This window comes from Artemia franciscana, chromosome 18 (genome assembly GCF_032884065.1).
Source record: "Artemia franciscana chromosome 18, ASM3288406v1, whole genome shotgun sequence".
Lineage (NCBI taxonomy): Eukaryota > Metazoa > Arthropoda > Branchiopoda > Anostraca > Artemiidae > Artemia > Artemia franciscana.
Genome location: NC_088880.1, coordinates 24400351 through 24425568, shown reverse-complemented (window position 1 = coordinate 24425568; position 25218 = coordinate 24400351). Strand labels below are relative to the sequence as shown.

General features: G+C 34.1%; 1 protein-coding gene across 1 annotated transcript in view; it reads right to left on the bottom strand.

The window, feature by feature from the left end:
* The window catches only part of LOC136038406 (low-density lipoprotein receptor-related protein 1-like), a 99976-nt gene that overhangs the window by 51479 nt on the left and 23279 nt on the right, over positions 1-25218 (bottom strand). The window contains exons 3-7 of the mRNA XM_065721479.1: positions 18905-19027; positions 12907-13050; positions 7613-7741; positions 4644-4754; positions 767-805 (exon numbers count right to left, since the gene is read on the bottom strand). Coding sequence (XP_065577551.1) covers positions 767-805; positions 4644-4754; positions 7613-7741; positions 12907-13050; positions 18905-19027 — 546 coding nt within the window. The remainder of the gene's footprint in view (positions 1-766; positions 806-4643; positions 4755-7612; positions 7742-12906; positions 13051-18904; positions 19028-25218) is intronic.

Genomic DNA, 25218 nt, shown 5'->3' with positions numbered 1-25218 from the left:
CCCTTCCCCAAAATCTAGCCCTCATACCCCCTTCCGAAAAAAACTTTTCATGAAAAGAACAGCTATTGGCATATTGATATCAATAGCATATTGGCAAAAATGCACACTCTCTTGTGAGTACCCAAGAACCAAATGATCGATCATATCTCCACTTTCTGGAGAAATTGGTGCTACTTGCTTTATATCTTTTACAGCAGCATAGCTGTTTTTTTTATTATTATTATTATTTTTATTATTTTTTATCATTTTATATTATTTTATTATTTTTATTATTATTATTTTTTATTATTATTAGCTATTGGTAAAGCTAACACTAGTGACACTATCAAATAAATAATTTGATCTTTTATTTTTATTAAGCAATTAAAATAGACAATAAGGAAAATTATAATTCGGCCTTCATTAAATACATATTTCAATATGCACTGGAAACATAATGGAGAATCATAAGAGCTTTTTTTGTGTATAGAGGGTCCCAGTGTTTCAAAATCACGATATTCCTGTGTCCAGAAGCGTATTCTTTATAATTTAAGCAAGGTGGAGTGAGGTTTAAGTGATCAATAAAATAGGGTATTTAAGTGTTTTGTTTGTACCAAACAATTATATTAGAACATTTCTTTATGTTTTTATAATATGTGAGTTTAAGTCAACTTATTCCCGAATGAAGTTCATTTACTGATTCAAATACTGAATTCCTGAAATTAATTAAAAGAAATAAATCAAAAACTGAAAGTGTTAATAAGTGCTATATTTTGTTTGTACAAACCTGATTCACGTGCATCCGAAGCGACACTCTCCTCATTGGCTGCGAGCAAAAAATATTAGTGAATAAACGAGTCGGAAGCTACAAAGAACACCCTCCCGGAAGAAGAAAAAGAAAATCAACAAAAAATAAGATTAATTTCAACATTCAGGAAGTATTTTGGATCACTCAGCAATCTATTAAAAGAAAAGACTGTGATGCTACGTTTAATTTTGAAAAACCAATTAAAAGAAGATTGTGCGCAAAAAACTTTTTTGTAACATATTTCACGGTACGAGAGACCGACTTACTGCTAATTTTTGTCCGGTTTAAATTAGTAATATAAATAAGTAATAAGTAGTAATATAAAAATTTAAATTATTAGTAGCATTAAATGATAATATATTTAAAGTTACTATCAAAAGCCCTGAAGGGACAAATTCAAATTTTGGGGTTAATAAACAGAAACAGGACACTAACCTTAGAAAAAAAACAGCATTACCAATACAATTAAACACACAGTTAACTACACATTAGTAATAGTAATGTAATAGTAATTAGTAATGTAAAGGTAAATATTAAAAGTGAGTGCCAAAATACAAATAAAATTGTGAGTCCTAGAGTTAAAGGGTAGTTTTATTTATGTGTTGGCCCGCCGCACACTCGCTAAAAAAAATTCAAAAGGCTTTATGCTTAATAATGCACCTGCACCTAATTTTTATTCCTAATTAATGCACCTGCACTGCACCTAAATAATGCATATAATAATGCACCTGCACCTAATTTTTATTCCTAATTAATGCACCTGCACTGCACCTAAATAATGCATATAATAATGCACCTGCACCTAATTTTTATTCCTAATTAATGCACCTGCACTGCACCTAAATAATGCATATAATAATGCACCTGCACCTAATTTTTATTCCTAATTAATGCACCTGCACTGCACTAAATATAATAATGCACTAGCACCTAAATAATGCACCTGTTGAACCTTCCCCTTAAGGAATCATTAGATGGCTTTGATGGAAGAGTCCTACCAGGAAAACGACTTCAGTTCGATCAGCATTGACTGACATAGCTCTTTTCAAGTATTCTTTACTATGCGTTCCCTTCTGAGGTTATAGCATCGACAACTGAGTTCAGCTATATGCCAATGAATAAAAGATGTCAAACTGAGGGAGGGGGTTGTCTCTTAATTCTAAAGAGGTTTTTTAATATTCTGAAATATTGAACTTTCTTCTGTTTATTTACATATAAATTTTCCATTATATAAATTTTCTTTATCGTAAAAAAGATTTAGAATTTGATTTTACAACCTATTTTTCTCAATGCTATATTTTTATTCGATATGGGTTTCCTATTCCAAGTAATTTAACTAAATTTAACTAAATTCACTAAATAGGTAACATCAAAATTGCCAACAACATTAGCACTTCTTTTTAATAACCTGAGACTGTATTAAGGAGATAAATAACTTTTTCTCAACTATATAAATAATTTTCATATACAACCTTGAACAAAATGAAAAGGGAGTTAATAGCTTATATGTCTATTCAAAACATACCCGCATAAGAATCGAAGGACAAAAAGCCCACATCTTTTATTTGTTTATTTAACACTGAAAAACTTACTTGTCCAAAAAAATAGCCTAGATTTCACGGTTGCACTCAGTTACACCATCTCACAAGAATGTAGGAGGGCTGTGGGATAATGTGTTGATTTTTGTTTTAACACAACACCAGAATGACCCATTTTTCAATGAATATACCAAAAGCCACATTTTAAAATGCTCCCTGCCATTTCCTCTACCCCGCCACTCATCAATTGGTACTCATGATTAAAAACAACCACAAAACCTAGTTTTGTCTGATAAAAATCTACCAATCAAAATTAATAACCAAATCCTTGAACTCCAACTCGCGACATCTAAGCTTATAAAGTTTTTATGTAGTATAGATGTCACAATAGTCTCTTTGTTTAACTCATCTTATTTTCACATTAAATGGTAAGCTATGCATAATGACGAGTATTAATCTAACTAATGAGCAAGCCAAAATTTTTAACCTTAAACTATAAACCGAACATGGCAGAGTTTTGTAATTCTAAACTACGGCCGAAACTCGCACTATATTCGTCTTATAGAACAAGTTTATTTCTGGCATCCAAAGATAGCATATTTTGGAGACCCCAATTCAGCCAAGATTGGCACTTAAATAACAAATATCTGCTATAGATAGGTTTTTCAAATATCTCGTAATTAGACCAACTTATCTAATGCTCTAGACCAGGGATATGTAAACTGCGACCCGCCTGAGATTTTTGCGCGGCCCGTTAGTCATTCTCAATTCAAGTTAAAAAAAAATTGCAGAATTTCTGAAAATTGACAAATATTAACATTTAAAAATACTTTGATACTTATGCCACACCAAAAACAACCTTTTGTAAACCATACATTGCATTAATGCTTTTAATTGTTTCTCTATTTACCCAAAGAGCCTATTAAATTTCTTGAAATTTAACAGGCTCTGTGGCCCATTGCATTATTTCAAGTGACAATGCAACCCACCATAATAAAAGATCCGGTACCCCTTCTCAAGACAATCGAACCTAGTTATCTACCTAATCGTAATCGACTACTAGTACTCGAACCTAGTCGCAGTAATTTACTTAAGGAATGTTTCCGCCGTCTCAATTGTCAGCAACAATGTCCGGAAACATATATAATTGCCACAAAATTTAAAATATAAACATCAAATGTTTCCAAATATCTAAAGCCGAAATCAACAAAAAAAAAATATAACAATATAATGATCAGTTATGGCAGAAGATATTAAATCAGAATAGATATAAAATAGAACATAAAACTGCTAAATAGGAAAGTATGTCACCATTATTTCTCATTAAAGTTTTACTTTTATTACTTGATTTTTAAACATTGGACTCAAAGTCCTTCCCAATTTGCAGGAAAAATAGAGAAACTCACCAGCAATCGTTGGTGACACTTCCCCGTTACTTTGGAGAAACAAATTTGTTAACACGATTGACACTAACAATGTTTTCTTAGGAAGGCTGAGAAGCACCATGAACTAAATTACTAATTACTAATTCAAATTACTAAGTTGCCTCAAATCACTGATTACAGGATATTTGTTTAAGCATTAAAGTCCCATTGAGGAATTTTCGAATCAAACATCGACAAGCAATCAGTTTCTTCAATAGAGAAAAACAATACCATTCAGGGCAAAGCCGTATCTAGAGGAAAACATAACAAAAATACATATAAACAAATTTGTTATGTGTTTTTTTTTTAGTTTGTCCCTTCCCCCAAAACAAATATCCTGAATATGTCCTTGATTCTTATTCTTACACAAGATTTTTATTCATTGAGGGAGGGAGACTTCATAAATAAAAGTTATCGTTTTTTTGTTATTTGTATGCATTAAATAAATTGAGAAATGCGCATTTTATATAACTATGCATGTTTCAAAGGAGGGAATTAAAACATGGATCTCTCTCCGTCAGTAAAGCATTATATTTTAATATCGCAAGAATACCGCAAAAATCATGTGTTCTTTTGGTCTCTATGTAGAATTCCTCCTATTTCCTAAGGAAAACTGCCTTAAGATTTTTCTAAAGACGTAGATTATCTATAGCTACACCTTTTCTACCGCTTTCAAGAACAAAGCAGTCCAATTTTTAATATAGCGTTTTTCCACTCATTTTGTGATTTATTTCTCAATATTTCAGTTATATTATTTTTGACATGTTGGAAACCCTGGTCACAACACTAAAAAGCCTGATAAACCACGATCTAAATGAGTCGTTGCATAAACAAAATATGTGGATAAATTTTTCAATTGAAAAGAAAACAACAAAAGGTAATAAAGGGACAAACCTTGGCAAGAAGTTCCATTAGGTTCTTTTCCTTGAGGACAATAACACATTAATCCATCTGGTCCTGGCTTGCAACCATAAGCGCAAGAGTTACCATCACAAGCATTTGAGCCTTAATTAAAATAAATGGAACTTGAAATATGCATCGTAAAAAAGGTAAATATTTTATTTTTACAATAATTACTTCATTCAGGGATTAAGCTATATATATATATATATATATATATATATATATATATATATATATATATATATATATATATATATATATATATATATATATATATATATATATATATATATATATATATATATATATATATATATATGTGTATATATATACATATATATATATATATATATATATATATATATATATATATATATATATATATATATATATATATATATATATATATATATATATATATATATATAACAGTATTATAATAATGCTAAACGTTTTTCAGAGAAGTTTTCTGAGAATAATTTAAGGGAGTACGATACCTTAAAACCTTTTTGCAAGCCTTGGCGTCGGCTGAACGTCTCAAAGACAAAGGGCTCATCAGCAAGTTCTCCCATGGAACAAGCCATCATCAAGAGCGATTAAAAATCTGTGGTTTGATAATAAAATTTGATTGAAAATAATGAAATTTTACGTTCCCTGTGTCGGCAAGGTTTTAAGTCACAGCGGGTAGTACTAAGGGGAATTCCGAAAGCTGCCAGGTTGCTCAAAGGATATTTCCTTTGAGCTAACACTTAGCGTTTTCCTTAGAGGTGAGCTAGAACATTTTTAGAAACAACCCTCTCAAAAAAAAATCTGCTCTGTTTAATCAAAAAAAACAAATTCACAGTGGCTAAAGATGTAAGTATCATTAAAACTGAATATCTCTATCTCCGGCACAAAACAGAAAAAGTTAAATAGTTTTTCTAAGATTTCTAGGAAAGTAGGTGTCGACATTTAGTTTTTTCTCGTTTATTCGCATCTCTTATTCAATCAATACAAGTTATCGCAAGACCACCCAATTAATCTTAAACAGCTTTACCGGAAAAACTCCTTCCATCCACTACAAACTGCCGGTCCGGACTTTTGGCCCACATACGCTTGTAATTGTAACTTTTCAGCTTTTTTTCTACTTTTTTAGTCGATTTTTTGCGGAATTTCACAGTCTATTTTTGATCTTGCAATTACTTTTGGTCGCAAGATTATTCCGCAAACAGCTATACTATGCTGGGTTAAAATCATAAAAAAACAAATCTTTCATAAAAAGAAAAGAACGATTTTAAAACTTAACAGAAACTAACTCATATCAGATGACAGACGAAGACACTGACAGATCGCTGCATGTAGTTAGTATAACTGAAAATGAGACAGGCAATTACAGCCTGGGAGATCGTGTGCTCGTAAAGTTTCCTGCTGACAAAAGAAAAAGTTCTACCAAATGTTCTGCTGGAGAGATTAATGAGCTCCAAAGTCTCGAGACCTCCAAAGTAATCTTGCCTCTGTCTTAATTTTGAGACGAACAAAAGAAAATTGTCCATATCAAGTAGATAAGGTAGAGCAATTTGACAGTCACATAACCGATAATTCTTTGTCCTCTATCGACAAGAGGGACAGCTAGGTCAGCCAGGAATTTTGATTTTCGGGTATGATATTTCCAACTATAATGTGAAACAGTCACAAATATACCCTAAGGTATTTAAAAGAGCGTTTTAATGAATTTGATTACTTTTTTTTAAAATAAATGTAAATATTGAGCCCATTTGGTTTAGCCTCGTACCCTCCACTATAAGTCGGTGGCTAGTATAAACTCTAAAGCTGGTGCATAGAAATTCCTAGAATTTCAGTAGCTCAGCTCAGGTAGGCCAAGATCTGGAATATATTCGGTGAAAAACTAGGTCTCCTGCTTTAAAACTACAAAAAGTAAAAAAAAAGGCACATTATTAACTTACATCAATCGTAATAGCTCAAAAGGGGTATAGCTCAAAATAGCTCATAAGAAGGATTTTCAATACCTGGTTCACTAAAACGCCAGTTTAATTGATGCTACTTTTTACCCTTTTTTAAAGTTAGTTTCTAACTACGTTTATTTACTTTTTACGGTCATATGAATATTTCCTTGGAATTAATTTTTAAAAACTTTTGCCACAAAACAAGTTTCTCAAAGAAAAGTAAAGAACTACATTAAACCAAAGAACAGTTGAAATGAAGTCAATAAATATTTCAAGGGAGCATTTCAATAATATTTCGTATAATTAATAATATTTAGAGCGACCACAAATCACTATTAATAAATGAATGAAACCCAAGACAAACAGAAATTACAATAAATAGCCTAGTCAAACCTAGAGAGAGCAGAAACTACCACAATGTGGTGTAGGGCTGATCACCCTCCCCCCCCAGTGCATCTTCTAAAGATCAGAACTCAATTTGCACTTTAATGAAAACAGTTTTTATTTTGAGCAATGTGTAGTTTTTCCTGTAGGAGATTATCGCTCTAAAAGAGAAAACTTTTAAAATGTATTTTTACATCGTCATAGAAATCCGAGCGGGGGGGAGGAATTTGTATTTTGCAAATCTGGAGGTTTTTCTCGGTTTTTTCTTTGAAAATACCACAAAAGCGATTTTCAATGAAAACACCAAATAAGGGTATTTTCAAAATATAGATAGGAGAGGGGCTAACAACTTTTGTGGTCAATATCCCACCGCCGAGTGGCACCACTGCTCTCAATAGCCCAAATGACTGTAAAAGTCAGCAGACAATACAAATACGTTCTAAATATTAAATTTAATGTAATATAGTAAGTTATAGTTTAATGATACAAGCATAAGTAAAAAATAGATGAAATGCAGTGTAAATAACATGTAAATAATAGTTCTGAACGTGTAGGAAAAAAGAACCATATTGGAGCCTTTGCTTCACTCTGTACAAAACCCAAACCTTTGAATGGTTGCTAATGACTACTTACTACAAAAGTCTCCTTCATCGGAACCATCAACACAATCTGGTGCATCATTACACACCACCTCAAGTGGAACGCATCCTGTTACATTTAAACATCGAAACTGGTTTTTCGTGCACACGTTCAAATGCTGACCTAGTAAAGTATTGAAATTATTAGTAAGAATAAATCAAATAGTGGTAAATAAAATAGCAGTATTAATAAATTAAAAATAGTTCCGTAAATAATGTGAGCACAGAAAACCTTTACAATGAAAAATACTCGCTTGCTGCAGACTAAAAAAGTGTATACTCTCTTGTGAGCATCTGAAAAATCAATAACTCCGATTGTCAAAGTACTAGGAAAATACTTGGCACCGTTACCCATTTGATAACATCACATAATTGTTTTCAAACTAGTGATTGGGTGGATGTTACAGATACTTACAAATTACATAAATTAAGATTATACATCTTAACTGCAACTCCTCTTTGCATAAGCATTTTCTTTGTCAAAATTTTCACTGAAGTCTAATTCCTAATCTGACTTTCGTTCTTTATGAAAAACAGTAAAATCATATGATCTTTTGACTTTTTGCACCGGGCAAAAGTCGAATCTTGACTTTTTGCTCGTATAGCAAAAAGGTTTTTATGCCGACTGTTTGCATGGAGACAAAATCGTATAAGAATTATGTAAAGTTGAAAAGTAACAGAAAAAGTTAATAAGTTGAAAATTTGAAAAGTGAATTACTTCACTTCATAAGCTATAAATAAATTAATTGAGGACTTTTAATCCCTGGAAATGACGAAAAAACATAAATAAAGATATTAGAAGGTGAGTTCAACTATGAAAGCTAGGCTGTAAATAAATGAACTGGGATCTCGACAATGAAGAATATAAATAAAGATATCAAAAGGTGAATTCAACTAAGAAAACAGAAAATTTACATTGGAAAACAAAAATGAATAATAGAACAACTGAAGATACAGAATTCTATGAAAAGTGCATCCAAAAGAGGATAGAGCTGCTAGCTTGCTTCATCATGGTTTTCATAGATCCTGGGCATATAATTGCTAAGCATTAAAGAAATACAGCAAAAATCGACACAGCATCCAGAAACTAGCAAAACACAGACAATGTTATGATTAATAAGTCTAAAAATTCAACACGGTGATAAAAACAGGGAAAAACAGTAGCATAGTGGCCAATAAAAAGAACAATTCAAATTAATGAAAGCATAAGTAGAATATGAATTACGGAATAAAAGCAAAGGTAGAGCCCTAAAGGAGCTTAAGCAAAGAGTCATTTATCTTCACTGTATTATTTATTTGTTGGTTGTTTTCCGCCCAGTCACTTCGTATTGCTGGGGTTGTCAGAGGAACTTTGAAGGATCTCATTCAATAAAAATTATAATTTCCAATGCCCTTCTTAAGAATCAAAAGTGATCGGAGGTTTATTCTGTTACCCCTGTCTCCCTCCGAACCCCCTAGCACATTCAAATAAAATTTTGAGATAATAATTTTATTCACTTACTCATATGTGGATAAATTTTTGGAATAGAAACTAATATAGAAAAATCAACAAAAACTTTGTCCACCATGTACTAAATGCTGTTCTAGAAGCCAATTTGAGCCCGTACCCCGTAAGCCCGTACGAAACACAAAGAAATGAAAAGAAAGAAAAGAACAGCACACAAACGACATCGAATACTCTAAGCAAAAAAATAATAATTAACCAACTTCTGGAAGGAAAAACACAAGAGGATTATAATCAGATATAAAATTCAAAGTTATCACTCATATAGCTTCAGAACAAGAGCTAAGAGCTCATATGGCACTTGTGACGAGGCGAGAAGAGCTAAGAGCTAAGAGATCATATGGTATGAGCTCTAACAAATTTCTATGAATCAACAGATTAATTTAAAAAGGAAAATAAGAGGCTTAATGCCGGTCAGGATTTAAAATAAGAGCTCTGAGTCACGAAGTCCTTCTAAATATCAAAATTAATTTAGATCCGATCACCCACGTAAGTTATAAATACCTAATTTTTTCTAATTTTTCCTCTCCCTTTAGCCCCCAAGATGGTCGAATCTGGGAAAACGACTATATCAAGTCAAACCGTGCAGCTCCCTGACACGCCTACCAATTTTCATCGTCCTAGCACGTCCAGAAGCACCAAACTCGCCAAATCACTGAACCCCTCCCCCCAACTCCCCCAAAGAGAGCGAATACAGTACGATTCTGTCAATCATGTATCAAGGACATTTGTTTATTCTATCCACCAAGCTTCATCCCGATTCCTCCACTCCAAGTGTTTTTCCAAGATTTCCCCCTCCAACTCCCCCCAAAGTCAAAAGATCTGGTCGGGATTTGAAATAAGAGCTCTGAGACATGAATTCTTTTTAAAATCAAATTTCATTAAGATCCGATCATCTATTCGTAAGATAAAAATACCCCAATTTTCACTTTTTCCAAGAATTCCGGTTTCCCCCTCCAACTCCCCCCAATGTCACAGGATCTGGTCGGAATTTAAACTTAGAACTTTAAAGCACAAGATCCATCTTAATATCCAATTTAATTAAGATCTGGCCACCCTTTCGTAAGTTATAAATACCTCAATTTTCAAAATTACCCCCCCCCCCCAAGTCCACCAAAGAGAGCAGATCCGGTCCGGTTATGTCAGTCACGTATCTTAGACAGGTTTCTATTCTTCCCATCCAGTTTCATCCTGATCTCACCGCTTTAAGTATTTTCTAAGATTTCCGGTCCCCCCAACTAATCCCCCCCCCAATTACGCTTGATCCGGTTGAGATTTAAAATAAGAGATCTGAGTTACAAGGTCCTTCTAAATATTAAGTTTCATGAAGATCCGATCATTCCTTCGTAAATTAAGAATACTTCATTTTTTCTTATTTTTCACAATTACCCCCCCCCCCCTCCCAAATAGAGCGGATCCGTTCCAATAATGTAAATCACGTATATAAGACTTCTGCTTATTTTTCCCACCAAGTTTCATCCCGATCCCTCCACTCTAAGCGTTTTCCATGATTTTAGGTTCCCCCACCCCAAACTTCCCCCAATGTCACCAGATCCGGTCAGGATTTAAAATAAGAGCTTTGAGACATGATATCCATAAGATATCCGCACATAAGAGAGCGGATCCGTTCCATTTATGTCAATCATCTATCTAGGACTTGTGTTTATTTTTCCCACCAAGTTTCATCCCGATCCCTCCACTCTAAGTGTTTTCCAAGTGTTAGGTTTCCCCCTCCCAACTCCCCCCCCCCCAATGTCACCAGATCCGGTCGGGATTTAAAATAAGAGCTCTAAGACACGAAATCCTTCTAAACTTCAAATTTCATTGAGATCCGATCACCCGTTCGTAAGTTAAAAATACCTCATTTTTCTAATTTTTCATAATCCCCCCCCCCAACTACGCCAAAGAGAGCGGATCTGTTCCGATTATGTCAATCATGTATCTGGGACTTGTTCTTATTTTTCCCATCAAGTTTCATTCAAATCCCTCCACTCTAAGTGTTTTCCAAGATTTTAGGTTCCCCCCTCCAACTCCTCCCAATGCCATCAGATCCGATCGGGATTTAAAACAAGAGCTCTGAGACACAATATCATTCCAAACATCAAATTTCATTAAGATCCCATCACCCGCTCATAAGTTAAAAATACTTCATTTTTTCCGAATTAACCGGCCCCCCACTCCCCCCCCCCCCCCAGATGGTCAAATCGGGACGACTATTTCTAATTTAATCTGGTCCGGTCCCTGATGTGCTTGCCAAATTTCATCGTCCTAGCTTACCTGGAAGTGCCTAAAGTAGCAAAACCGGGACCGACAGACCGACAGAATTTGCGATTGCTATATGTCACTTGCTTAATACCAAGTGCCATAAAAACCATTTATTTGAGATGGTATATCAACAAGGTCAAACATATCCTAATTTCCTGTTTCAGTACCAACATGGTAAACGAATGAAAAATTGACAATATCTGAAACAGGCCACTCGTAGGGTACTACAATGCTTTTTTCAAAACAAATGGGTAGTACCAGACTATGTATGCAGGCTTTTCTCATTAAAAAATTAAATCTCGATTTTTCTGAATTATTTAAGACATACATAGCTGAGCCCGCTTAACCAATTTTTAACGTAATGATTTCATTGTCACTATTCTTGGTGCATTGTTTTTAACAAAACGCTAAATTTATTTAGAAATCGAGTTTTTCAGCGGGTTCTGCTCTTGCAGAAAGGCACTTAGCAAAAAAATATTGGTTTGGTAAGAAGCAGATACTTACTAAAACAAAAATCCACTTTGGCAGTCGTAAGATGTCGTATTTGCTTTTTGCAGTATTTTAATCCTCATTTAAACAAATTATTTTATTGCTTGATATTTTACTCATTAATATTTGTTATTTACTTGATTCCTATTTTACTTACTTCTATTTCAATTTTTACTTTATTTAATTTTTTACTTAATTTTGAATATTTTTATTTAAGTCGATGAGTTAGTACTTCCATTATCCCTGAATTTTTGAGGTTTCTCCGAATTTTCTCTAGATGGAAATTTAATTTTAAGCAAAATATCAGAGAAAATCAGCATCCGTAAATGCACAATGTTCACACAAAATACAAAACGTTAATTTTTGGGGAGGTTTTGTAGAACTCCATCTCCCTCTGGGAAATTCAAGATAGGCTCAGAAAATTAATGGGGAACCCCTTAACATGTCAATACTTCCATTATCCCAAAATTTTCCCAAATAGAATATTTTCAAAGTCCCCACAGATAAATGAGCAGACATTAAAGCGGAATACAAAACGTTGATTTTCGGAGAAACTCTTTCCGTTCATGGAAATTTAGGGAAACCTCAGAAAGTGAAGCGGAAACCCTTTTATTATTTTTTTTTTTTGCAAGATCTCCCCGAAGACCGACATCCGTAAATATAGACACGTTAATTCGAAATGCAGGACGTTAATTTTCAGGGAGATTTCAGGAAGCACCATTTTCTGCTCAGCTTTAACTTCAAGTAATTGCTTTCCGACTAGTGACTGGGTGGATGTTACGGACACTTTCGGGGAGATTCATGGTAAGCTGGGAATAGCGAAAACACCGATATATGTTATAATTAAAGTAGCCCCTACTTCTTTAGATTTTTGCAGTTAGTCATAGCTTAAAGTTATAGTACAAAACTGAATACAAACATTCAGTTTGAAATCCCAGATTTCTATTCTCCTGTATTTTCCTTGTCACTCGTAATTTCAGCTTTACTCACAATTTAGACGTGGAATAAGAAAGATACCGAAAAAATCTTACATCTTTTTGGGTCTTCGTCCCCATTGTCAATTGTACCATTTTGCATCTGCCCACAGTCTGGTTCCCCATCGCACACCCAGTATTTGGATATACACTTTTTTGTTAATGGACATTGGAAACTTCGCGGTGGGCACTTTTTTGGTTCTGCAATTGAATTTGTTCATTAATAACAGAATCAAATTTTAAAATAAGAATAATACATAAAAAATCACAATATTTTACTACAAATCATTGAACGTGTGCTTACCTAAAACATTTGAAAGTAATTGAAATTGGTCGGAAATATCTGTATGCTGGGCAAGTACCTTTGGATACGATGGCTTTTCCCTAATTAAACACTCTGACCAGGGGGGCCACAACCTTACGAGACAGGAGGAGCCCACCCAGGGGAATCTCGGTATCTAGGTTACCTGGGATAAGGATCCTTAACCTGAAAATCAACAGTACAAAAAATGACAATTCAGCCTCAGATGCAGACACCCTTTCAAGATCTCAACAATCACCCGTCCACGGATATGCTGAGGACTCAGGGCTTTGAAACAGCTACTTAGCACACAGTCCACTTTCAAAGTCTTATTCCTGCAAAAAACTCTATCTGATAGACAAACAAGGTTTTAACAAAAGCATAGAAGATGACTCGACAAATGATTATAATGGTGCAACTAAGGAAGAATTCTATTCAGGTCTGTCCAGATATCTTGTAGCAACACCCCCCCTCTAATGATTTTCCTACGTGACCTAAACTGACCTCATTACCTTGTCATCGCGAACACCTATTTTCAACGTAAAAGCATCCGACCGAGAAAAAAAAAAAACGCCGTTGCAGAAGTTGGAAAATCAAAGGAGCCAAATACTCACCCGAAGTATGCTGTCAAGTCATCAAATGACTTCGGGCTCCTTGGCACTTAGTAGCAGCGAGGCCGCTTGAAAGGGTTTCAAAACGAAAACCAGGGTTGCAACGCAGCTAGTGTTGAGCAAGAGGAGTTTCCCGACAAAAGCTTGGTGAACCCAATGAAATACTCCAGATCGAAGAGCAACGAGAGAAGACAAGACTCTTTGGGGACATGGCCACCCATTGAAGACTTAACGGAGCGTGGAGCAAGCTCATTTACCAGTAGCAAACCCAGTTCGTTACAAAGAAAGCTGTTGGAATCGGACTAGCAACAAAAAGGAAAGACATGGGTAGTCTCTTAAAGCATCTCCAAGACCTCACAAAACCAAAACCCCTCATCAGGGTCAGACCAGTCTAGGCATGAGTCATTTCTTTCTGATGAAGGGATACGACAATAAGCCTGCACCTCTTGATAATAGTGGCATCCAGCCCAGCTGTCAAAGACCTGAAGCAGACGTTCCTCCAGATGAGTTTTCAACCCTTCAGAAATATAAATGCTTTAAAAGGATTGAAGAATAATAAAGCTGCTTATATACATGACCCAAACTCGGAGCTGCAAAAATAAGCAGAGCCTGCAATGGTGCCATGTCTGTGCACCCTGTTCTCCATAATCTGGCAAACTAAGAACATCCTCGAAAACTAGCGGTAGTGCGTCATCATCCCCTGGCCGAAGAGGAAGGGTTCTAGCAACGACTGTTCTAACTAAACAACATATGCGAAACTTTGCCAGGTTAAAGACAAAAATACAAGATACACAAATAACAATTATAACGTACACTAAACAAATATAAGCAGAATTCAATAGTTATTTTGTTATAAATGCACTAATTCACTTTTTAGAATATAAGTAATGAAAAGGCACAAAGATTGTTTAGTAGTTTTGATGCATACGGTTTTAATTTACCAATTAATTAGAAATGTATTGAAGATTCAGCATGGAAGTGAACCAAGTCCCTTTTTGTAATTTGTGTGCTCCACGTGAGTTAGACTCCATATCATTTGTCAGACAGAAGAGAAAAATACAAGACTTACCTCCTCAGAATACACAATTAGCAGAATTCAAACAGCTATTTTTCTTAAATGAACTAGTTTACTTGTTTGGAGTATTAGTAACACAAAGGCACAAAGATTGTTTTGTAGTCTTGAGGCGTTGGTTGCATAGGGTCTAATAGAACAATAAACATTTTAGTTTTACCTCTGGGAGGGTTGGGGGAGTGGTGAGAGCAAAGAGTTCTCAAAGAAAAGCAAATGCACAAGAAATTTCCTTTTTTGATACTCTCTAATAATTTTCTTTTTTTAAACACATTTTGAACCATAAAAGGAGAACTTGCTCTTCCTCAGATCAGATCCTTAGATGACAATTAAACCACCTATTTGAAAATAGCTGATATGGCCTAGTTCTATCGCTCTAATATCAACTTTTCTAATAATATTCAGCATTAGAATACATTTACAAGATCTATTTCAGATGAATGACCTTTCCCAGGGAAGGCTGGATGAAATTTAAGCGGAGGAGGCTACGAGTTCCCCGGGGAGTTTCCAAGGTAACAAGATAAATTGGAAATTTCATTTCAAGTTCATAAGATTCGGGCTACAGAGAAACTTAACAAGCACGTAGGATATATCAATATTCAACAGTACTTGTTATCCAAAGAGAAAATGCAAAAATAAAGATTTTCTTTAGGCAAAAAAAATCTTTACTGGAAAGGGAATATATTGATAGAAAATATTGAAACAAAATATTAGTTTTGTAGCTAATAGTCTACCCTTTAACGGATTTGGTCTACCAATGTTTTTCTTATTATTATTTTCAAGTGACAAGCAAAATTAGATCAGGCCCCAGCACTGCTAAACTCAAAACTATGGATGAACTGAAAGTATATACAGAAATAGGTTTTTAAATTTTTCAAGATTGATGCGAGTCGTACAATAAAATTCCTATGCATTACGTTTCTTTAATTTATTACACATGGGCAAAACATGGTTTACATTTCAAAGCGAGACAACGAGGAAGTACGACGAGAAAAGATGAATATTAAAAGAAATGAAATATAAGAGGAAACATCCTTTCTGAAGCAGCGGTGAAAAAAAAACTGAACAAGAAACTCCCATGTTGAATTAGAATTAAATTTGTAATTGAGAATTTATTGCGTATTAAGGTTTTCTGAATATTAGTCTTCGAACAGGTTTGGTAGCACTGAAATTTTCATGAAATTGCGAAATATGATTAAGTGAATACGAAAGATCAGAATTAAAAAATAGCGCTGTAAGCGCTGATACATGGTTCCCTTGTAACACTTTCACCTTTCTTGATCGCTTTTTACATGGATTTTATTGGAATCTCTGCTTTGAACACTTTTCCTCTGAAACATCGCTTCCGGAGTCGCTTTGCGGATGATGTTATTTCTGTATAGAACCATGGAGAGACGTCACCAAAGATTATCTTGTTGTATCACAAATATTCTAACCTTCATGTTCACCTAAGAACTAGAACTAATCGTAAACTGCCGTTTCTGGACATCTTAATTTTCAAAAATCTTTCGGCCTTTATTTTTCTATCTATAGAAATCCCACACATAACAATGGGTATTTGCATTTTTCATTCAATTACTTCCCTTACGTAAAATGAGAGTGAAAATATCCTGACTTGATCGTGTCCTAAGAGTAACCTCTGATACACTCACACATACTCACATAGCCCTAGAAAACACATAAGGGTTTCGGAACCTGACGTTTTGTAGTCAATTCCGTCAATATTATATTCTAGTTTTGTTTGAACGCAAGTTCATATACTTGCTCATGTTCAAGGTTACACATTAGTTTTCAGGGGGGAGAGGAGGGGCGGATCAAAATTGAGAACTATATCCTACCAAATGTCACCCTTAATTGAGGTACCAGGAAAACTTGTCATAGCCCTATTTACGACGCTCTCCTTAATTCTGATCTTTAATTATTTTTTTTTCAAAGTAACACACCCCAACCTATTGTTAAATTCTAGTACTACCAAAATCATCAAGATTAGTATTTAAAAAAAACTTAAGATAAACAAATTCTCACCTCAAAGTTTAATCAAATGAAAAAAAAATAAATCCAACTCACTTTCACTGGGACAATACTTCAACTTCTGGTCGTTCTTAGAATCAGCTGGGAAATCCCCTCTTCAGTGGAAAAGTTGTCCCGCAAATAGCCCCTCCTCCATGCCATAGTAGAAATTTGCTCCCAGAGAAAGTTCCCTCTAGAAATTCATCCCGTGGAAACTCCCCTATGGAGAATTTCTCTCGTGGAAATCCCCCTCCCCCAACTGAAAGATACTTTAGACAATTCTAACCCGGTAAAATTTCCCGTGGAAGGTTCCCCTTAACATTTTCATATGTAAAATTGAGTTGGCAATGAGAAAGTAAGACAAATAAAAAAATTTCGTATATGACTTCTAACAAATTTCTTGAATATAAAATCCCCCTTGGAGAGTTTACCCAGCCTCCGTAAAATTTCCTCCCCAAGGATAATTCTCACCGAGGAAATCGGTCGAAATATTTGCCCTTTTCTCCTTTTCTTCACCGGCTGTTACATTCTGATACACTATGGTATCAAAATTTATTTGTAGCCACATGGATATTAATGATTATACTAATTCTTGTTCTACAGGTATGTATGGCTTGAATCTATAATCAAATGTCAAATTCCTTTGAAAAGCCGTCATCGTAGCCCGGATAAGACATTAGACTTGTAGTTCTTTGTTTATTATTTTTATTCTTCTTATATCAATCTCTCTTCTTCGTCATTGGTTATGCGAATTTTTTTATTAATGCTTATAAATAGAGACAACATTTCGGTATTAGCTAACAACTGGGACTATTAAAAATGAAGCATGCTAAGAAAACGATTCTTACTTAAAAACTGTAGTTAACATATTTTGAAGGCGCTTTCACTATAAATTCCCCCCCCCCCAATGTGAAAATATATAGCACAAATTATATATTTCCCAAGTGGTTCTCCGTTTATTGATTTCGTCAGCACTGATTCACTTCACGGGTACAGGGGTTGAAACTGGAGTGACGCATGGCAAAACGCATGGAAAATATATAATTTGGGCTATATATTCCAACACTAGGGGGAGGGGATAAAGTACAGTGGAAGCGCCTTGAAAACATATGGACTGCAATTTGTCTCCATATTATGCAGTGAGAATTGTTTTCTTAGCATTATTCCTTTTCAATAGCCCCAATTGTAGGCTAATTTTGGAGCCAGTTTTTTTACTCCAAAATTCGGATTCGGCCCTTGGGCTTGTGATAGAAATGTATCGAAATAAATATCTTATCAGCTATCTCCTATTCTGCCTTTAAATAGAAAAAGAAGTAAATTAGTTTTAATGCACCTCATGCGCTACCAATTGCTTTGATTCCTTTAGTAGACTATCTTTGTTTTTATTTCTTTTCAAAATATTTACATTAGCAATTTTTTGCATTTTGGTATCCTATAACTTCTGAATTACTTTTTTCTTCTTTTTTTCACACGGATTTAGTTATTACGCGAATCTTTAAAGTATGAGAAGAAAAACATGATATTTAGGAGAAACAAAATCAGGAATGAAATTTAAAGAAAGGAGATATAAATAAATCTTAAAATTAATAAATAAATTTAACAGAAACACTTCCAAAAAACAGGGGGGGAGGGATATATTATCCAAAATAATTTAATTTTTTATAAAATATATATCTACAATACATTACATTTTGGTATGTAATTACCATTTCATTACTTCATTCTACTTATTTTTTTCCTTTTTCACACAGATTTGGCAATTTAATTATTATGTGGAAAAAAAAAACTATTGATTAAATCAGTATTGTGAGTTTAGGAAAAGCAAAATCAGAAGTTATAAAAAAGCAAACATAAATAAATCTTAAACCTAAATCATACAAAACTGTCTTTTCAATTATAACTAAGAACATAAAGAAACAGTTATAGGAGCACTACCACAATAATCTATACGGGGGGAGGGATATTCGCGTTTGTTCTTAAAAGCCAGGAAAGGCTTCGGCTAAACGTGTTCTTAAAAGAAAACAAGCAAATTTCCAAAAAAAGGACTTAAAAGATGATACTTACTACAATCCTGCGGCTCATCAGAGCCATCGGCACAGTCTGGGGACTGATCACAACGCCATCTCAGTGGTATACACTTCAAGCCATCTTTACAAGCGAATTGATCTTTGTCACAGACAAGAACACCTAAAATAGTAATATAATTTATAAAATTATAAAATATAATTTAAAATATATTTTAAAATACAACAAATATAAAACATACATAAATAAGTATAATTAAGTAATTGGTAAGTTACACTTTCTAATTAAAAACTAATCCCTTCCGTTCAAATTCTTCTACTCAAGAGGCATGTGAAGTGTGTTATAAATTTTGTATAAATTGGCAATAATTAATTTGTTTATCCTTTATCTTGTTTCTTTCCTTGGGACTAACGTGAAGCTATGACTGACCTAAAATTCTATTTGTGTTTTCTTTGAATAGGACTATTGAAGCTGAAATTCAGTCTGTATACTCTTCATCTAAAAATAGGTTATAAATATATGTTGAAAATCATTCTGGCTGGACACCTATTCAGACAATTGAACCGGCCACGTAATGACGATGAAGATTTAAGATAAATTACAATTATTTCTTAATTAATCCTAAATGACCATTAGCCTGGTTTCTGCGGGTAAAAAACACTTAGCAAGATGATACTTTATAGAATTTGCTGTAGATAAGGTTTTTAAAAAAAAACTGTGTGATTTTAGGTAAGGTAGAGGATGTGTCGACCAGATTTTCACTCTTAGGTTGATAAGTGAGAAGTGTCTAAGTCATCAACACCTTTAGTCCTCAGTTTTAAAGATTACAAGCAAGCGTTTGATTCAGCTGATAGAAGAGCTCTAGCTAAGATCTTATCTTTGTATGGTGTATCAGACAGATACATAAAAGGGATTAGTGCTATGAATGAGAATAACATTGTTGCAGTTAAGGTAGGAAATGAGGCTAGTAGGTGATTTCGTATTAAATCAGGAGTTAAACAAAGTTGTGTCCTATCCCATTTACATGGATCATTTTTATGGACTTAGTTTTAAGGAGCACAAGAAATGCAATGGGAGAACACGGAATCAAATGGGGAAGTGAAACTTTGGGGAATCACTGGGGAAGTAAGTGCTGCTGTGAGTTGTTAGTAGTAGTAATAGGAACACAGAAGTGTTACCATAGCAGTGCTTTCATCAAATTAGTAGAGAGCAAATTGATTTTGGGCGTGAGGGGAAGTTCCACCCTAACCGCCTTACTATTAACGGTAAAGCCTAACTTTCGTAAAACAATGCTTTCAAAATTGAGATCATCCCAGAAAACGATGACCTCTTTAAAGCTTTTGAAAAAGAGCCCAAGACACACAAAAAAATCCTAAGGAAGATATGTTTACATTTTTAAGGGATGATCTGTTAGGAACACACCATTTTTTAGGATAATCGCCCCCGCTCTTCAATATCTATTACAAAAAAGAGGCATTGGGCCATATTAAGAAACAAAATAATAAAATATAATTAATAAAACGAAAAATGTATCAATACAAATAGCCTTATATAAAGACTAGCCAACAATTATGTACAGTTTTTGATGTGCTCCATGCTTATTCCAAGGAGTTACCCCTGCTACTAACCCCTGTGCACTAAATTTTTACATCTGTAATAGCAATGAACCCATTTGTCCATAGCATCCGTATTATATAATGTACTCCAAATACATTATTCCAAATGAGAAATTACCAGAGGTTGAATCCCCTCTCCGCTTTGATCGGAAAACCACTTACAAAAATTGGCAAAGTATGGCCCTAACATTGCACTTTTGACGGTTTTGGCACCCTCTCCCCCAAAATTATCCAATGACCTTTCATCTTCCTCAGCTAGCGGGTGTGCAGTAATGTATTCCCGTAAACCCGTTAGTAATACTGTATAAACATATATATAGCGCGCTTCATTATGCAAGGACAGTACATAAGTTTGGGGACGAACGCGGCACCATGTGGTAGCATGACCACTAAAAGTGAAATAGGATTTCATATAATCCCTTAATCAAATGGCTATCCCTGAGTAGAGCTATTAGACAGGTTGATGAATATGATGCTTCAACTATTATTAAGACATCACCCGTTTATGGGTTGTTTCACCACTTTTTACTTAGATTGCGTAATTTTTCTCGTGCTTGTAAATTTTATGGGGTAACCTTAAACTTAAGGAAATTCACTCATGTTGAATCCAAATAAAAACAGATTAGTTTGATATATTTATCATCGTCAAAGCTTTTTAAAGTTTCGATTACTATTAGCACGAGTCGCTCCTTATTTACAGTTTGTTACCACAAAATGTCTGATTTCAGGGCAGAATGACAATACAACTAACCCTGTGTTAAAATGACTTAAACCCAAGCATTAAACTACTATAACACGAACTGGTTTTTCTCCTGGTTCAATTCATATTGGCTAGCTGTTTTCTTCTTCTCGACATGACAATGTTTGGGACGGTACATCAGATACGAACGCAGAGGCACGCCCAATCTCCTCCAAAACCTTCAAATCCCCTGTGTTTTCCACTTAGTTTCTTATTCTTCCGAATAATTCGCCTCCATGTGCGTTCTTTCAAATATCCTCCGCTACCTTAAGTGCATTGACCATGTATATGATTTCATTTGAACCACTAATAAGGCAAGTCAATCCACCCCAGTTTTTAAAGCTTTTAGCATTTTAGCAATAGAGCTCTTGAGTCACTTATATATTTCACGCCGTAAAAAATGTATCTTATTTATCAATTTTATTTATTCTTTGGACTGAAGTTAATTGGATTAGGAGACTACTCACTAGTGCGCCTTCAACAGATGATGACCATTAGAAGGCTCCCCTTTGTCTTATAGCCTGCAGATTTCAGTATAATACACGCATTTTTCAATTTTATTTCTCTTCCCAAGAGCTATATTCTGACATCGAAACCTTAATTTACCATTCAAACCTTATTTTTTATGTCATTTTTTTATGCCAAGAATCTCATTCACCGAGTCTTTTGCACTTGGTTGTAAAGAATATTGATTAGATGTAGATGCCAAAGATTATTGAATAAATATGGTTGAATGTTATAAGAGGCAACGCTCTTGCTTTGGCCCTTAATTTTTAAGATTTAAAAATTGTTATTTTTTAATTTGATTTCTGAACATTTTTGAATTAATACATGTTTTGATTTTGGCTCACCGCACGTGAATATTTAAAACAAAATTTGCATATTAATATTTATTTTGGCTAAATGGCTTTCTCATAGTTTTAATCGGATGATTTTGAAAAAGGGGGGGATGAGACCTAGTTGCCCTCCAGCTTTTGGTTACTTAAAAAAATAACTAGAACTTTTTATTTTTTTAAGAACGTTTTATTAATAATAAATATACGTAGCTTACGAATTAACTAACGTAACGAACTTCTATATTAGTATACTTTTATTATGTATATGAGGGGGTTCGCCCCCCCCCCTCAATATCTCGCTCTTTACACTAAAGCTTGACTTCCGTCCCAATTCTTTAAGAATGACCCCTGAATCACAAATGTCGTAGAAGTAATAGTTGAAAGTACTAAAAATACTTTAGTGTAAAGAGCAAGGTATCGTGGAGGAGACGAGCCCCCTATATATATATATATATATATATATATATATATATATATATATATATATATATATATATATATATATATATATATATATATATATATATATATATATATATATAATATTTTCTGTTCGTGTCAAGTTTAATGCTGCTCCTTACTTTCAGTTGAAAAAGCTTTTTCATATTTATTTTCTCATTGTTTTTTTTAATAATTCTAGAAAATCCTGCGCCCCCTTCATTGAAATTATCTTCCCCCATGGAAATATCCTCCCACGTAACCACCCCCTCAAATCCCCCCAAAGCAAAAAAATCCCCCTGAAAACGTCTGTACACTTCCAAAGAACCATTACTATATATAAACACTGGTCAAAGTTTGTAACTTTCAGCCCCTCCCACGGGGACTGTGGGGGATTAAGTCGTCCTCAAAGCCATAGTTATTAGGTTTTTCGACTATGCTGAACAGAATGACTATCTAAAAATTTTGATCCGGTGACTTTTGGAAAAAGTGAGCGTGGGAGGGGGCCTAGGTGCCCTCCGATTTTTTATCACTTAAAAAGAGCACTAGAACTTTTAATTGAGATAGAATGAGCCCTCTCGCGAAATTATAGGACTAAAGGATCGATACAATCACCCCTGGGGAAAAAAACAAATAAACACGCATCCGTGACAGGTCTTCTGGCAAAAAATACAAAATTCCACATTTTTGTAAATAGGAGCTTGAAACTTCTACAGTAGGGTTGTCGGATACGCTGGATTTGATGGTTTGATTTTCGTTAACATTATATGACTTTTAGGGACTGTTTCCCTATTTTTTAAAATAAGGCAAATTTTCTCAGGCTCGTAATTTTTGATGGGTAAGCCTAACTTGATGAAACTTATATATTTATAATCAGCACTAAAATTTAATTCTTTTGAAGTAACTATTGGTATCAAAATTCCGTTTTTTAGAGTTTCGGTTACTATTGAGCTGGGTTCTTTTACCAACTTCTTTTACCACGAACTTTTAGAGAAAGAAACAGCATTTAAACTTAAAACGAACATAAATTATTACGTATATCTTTTAAAGATTTCTTTTACTGAAAGCAAGGAGCGTTATTAAAACTTAAAACGAACATAAATTATTCCGTATATGAAAGAGGCTGTCCCCTCCTCAACACCCCGCTCTTTACGCTAAAGTTTTTTATTGTTTTATAAAGTAGAGTTGTGAGAAATGGCCAAACTTCAACATAAAGAGCGGGGTGTTGAGGAGAGAACAGCCCCAATCATATATGGAATAATTTCTGATTGTTTTAAGTTTTAATGTCGCTCCTTACTTTCAGTTTTTTTAAACTTGTTTTTTTATTTAATTTTTATTTAGTCTTTCAACTTCTGCAACTTCAACTTGATTAATATCAATTAATTAATACATGCATCTCTTTTAACATCATTTTTTTATTTAATTTTTACTTAAGAGTCTTTTAAATTCTGCAACTTCAACTTTATTAATACCAATTAATTAATACATGCATGGTCCATGGTCTGTGAACGTAGGGAAAAACATCACATTCATATCTATCAATATTCGTAATACAAGATAAGGGAAATAAACACGGTCTTAGTTTTTTTCCTTTTCTTATGTTTTGTTAATTTTATATAGTGTTTTTTTCTGTTTTTCTCCTGTTGATAAAGACCAAAATATTCGGAGGTTAAGCCAAAATATTCAGACGAAATTTAGAACTATAATTGTTATAGCGAAAAAAGTTTTTCGGTAATTCTCTTTTGTCTTATTGAAAACCATATGCATTTTTCCATTGTTCATTTCGTTTTAATTGGTAATAACGTGGTGAATACTATGTAACAGATAATAAATTGAATCAGCATTATACACCATCCAAAAAAGTTCTGAAAAGATGTCAACACTGCATCATCCTGCTTGCATTGTTTCAATTGCTGTAGTAAACCAACCACTGATAAATGAATCGATCCGGACTTAGAAAAAGTGCAAATCTATTACGGAAAAGAAACAGCGTTGACACGCAAACAAATAGTTTGCAATAAACGTAGATCAATTCCAGGGACTGAGGCCAAACATGCCATTCTTTTTTCTTTATCTTTTTTTATATAAATAAATTTGAATCTCCTTTACACGTCACTGCAAAGAATTTATGGCACATGACCGGAATCCAAAAAGAATTTATCGGGACTTAAAAATAGCTTCAACATAAATAAAAATGACACTTAAAAACAAATTAGGACTACTTGCCAAATATTTTACACAAATAAAACAGCAATGCGACAAAAATGATTACATGTACCGAAATACCTTCCAAAAAAATTATAGCAACAATCTGGTTAATCAAATCCTTAATTGTATCCTTTAAAAAGCTGCTCTGTTCAGTGGAAACCGAACCTCTAAAACAGAATTTTGATGTCAAAAGAATTTTTTTACGCGCATTTCAGACATAAATTTAAAATTTTTGGAATGCACCTATAAAAGAATTATTAAAAAGGGGGCTCAATTGAAAGCGAATCGGAAGTCTACAGCATCAAAAAAGACATTTTTAGAAACAGCAACGTACATGCACGCAAGTCCTTCAAATGCATGTGGACCGGAGCAACTTACCCCCAAAACCTCCTGGACTGCCTAATTAACCCATACAGCTCATCTCGGCTGATTCATCAATAACGTTTCTGGTTCTCTTTAACTATGAAAAGACTTTGCGTAGGAAGATTGCATTGATATTTTTACTTGCACAGAGGA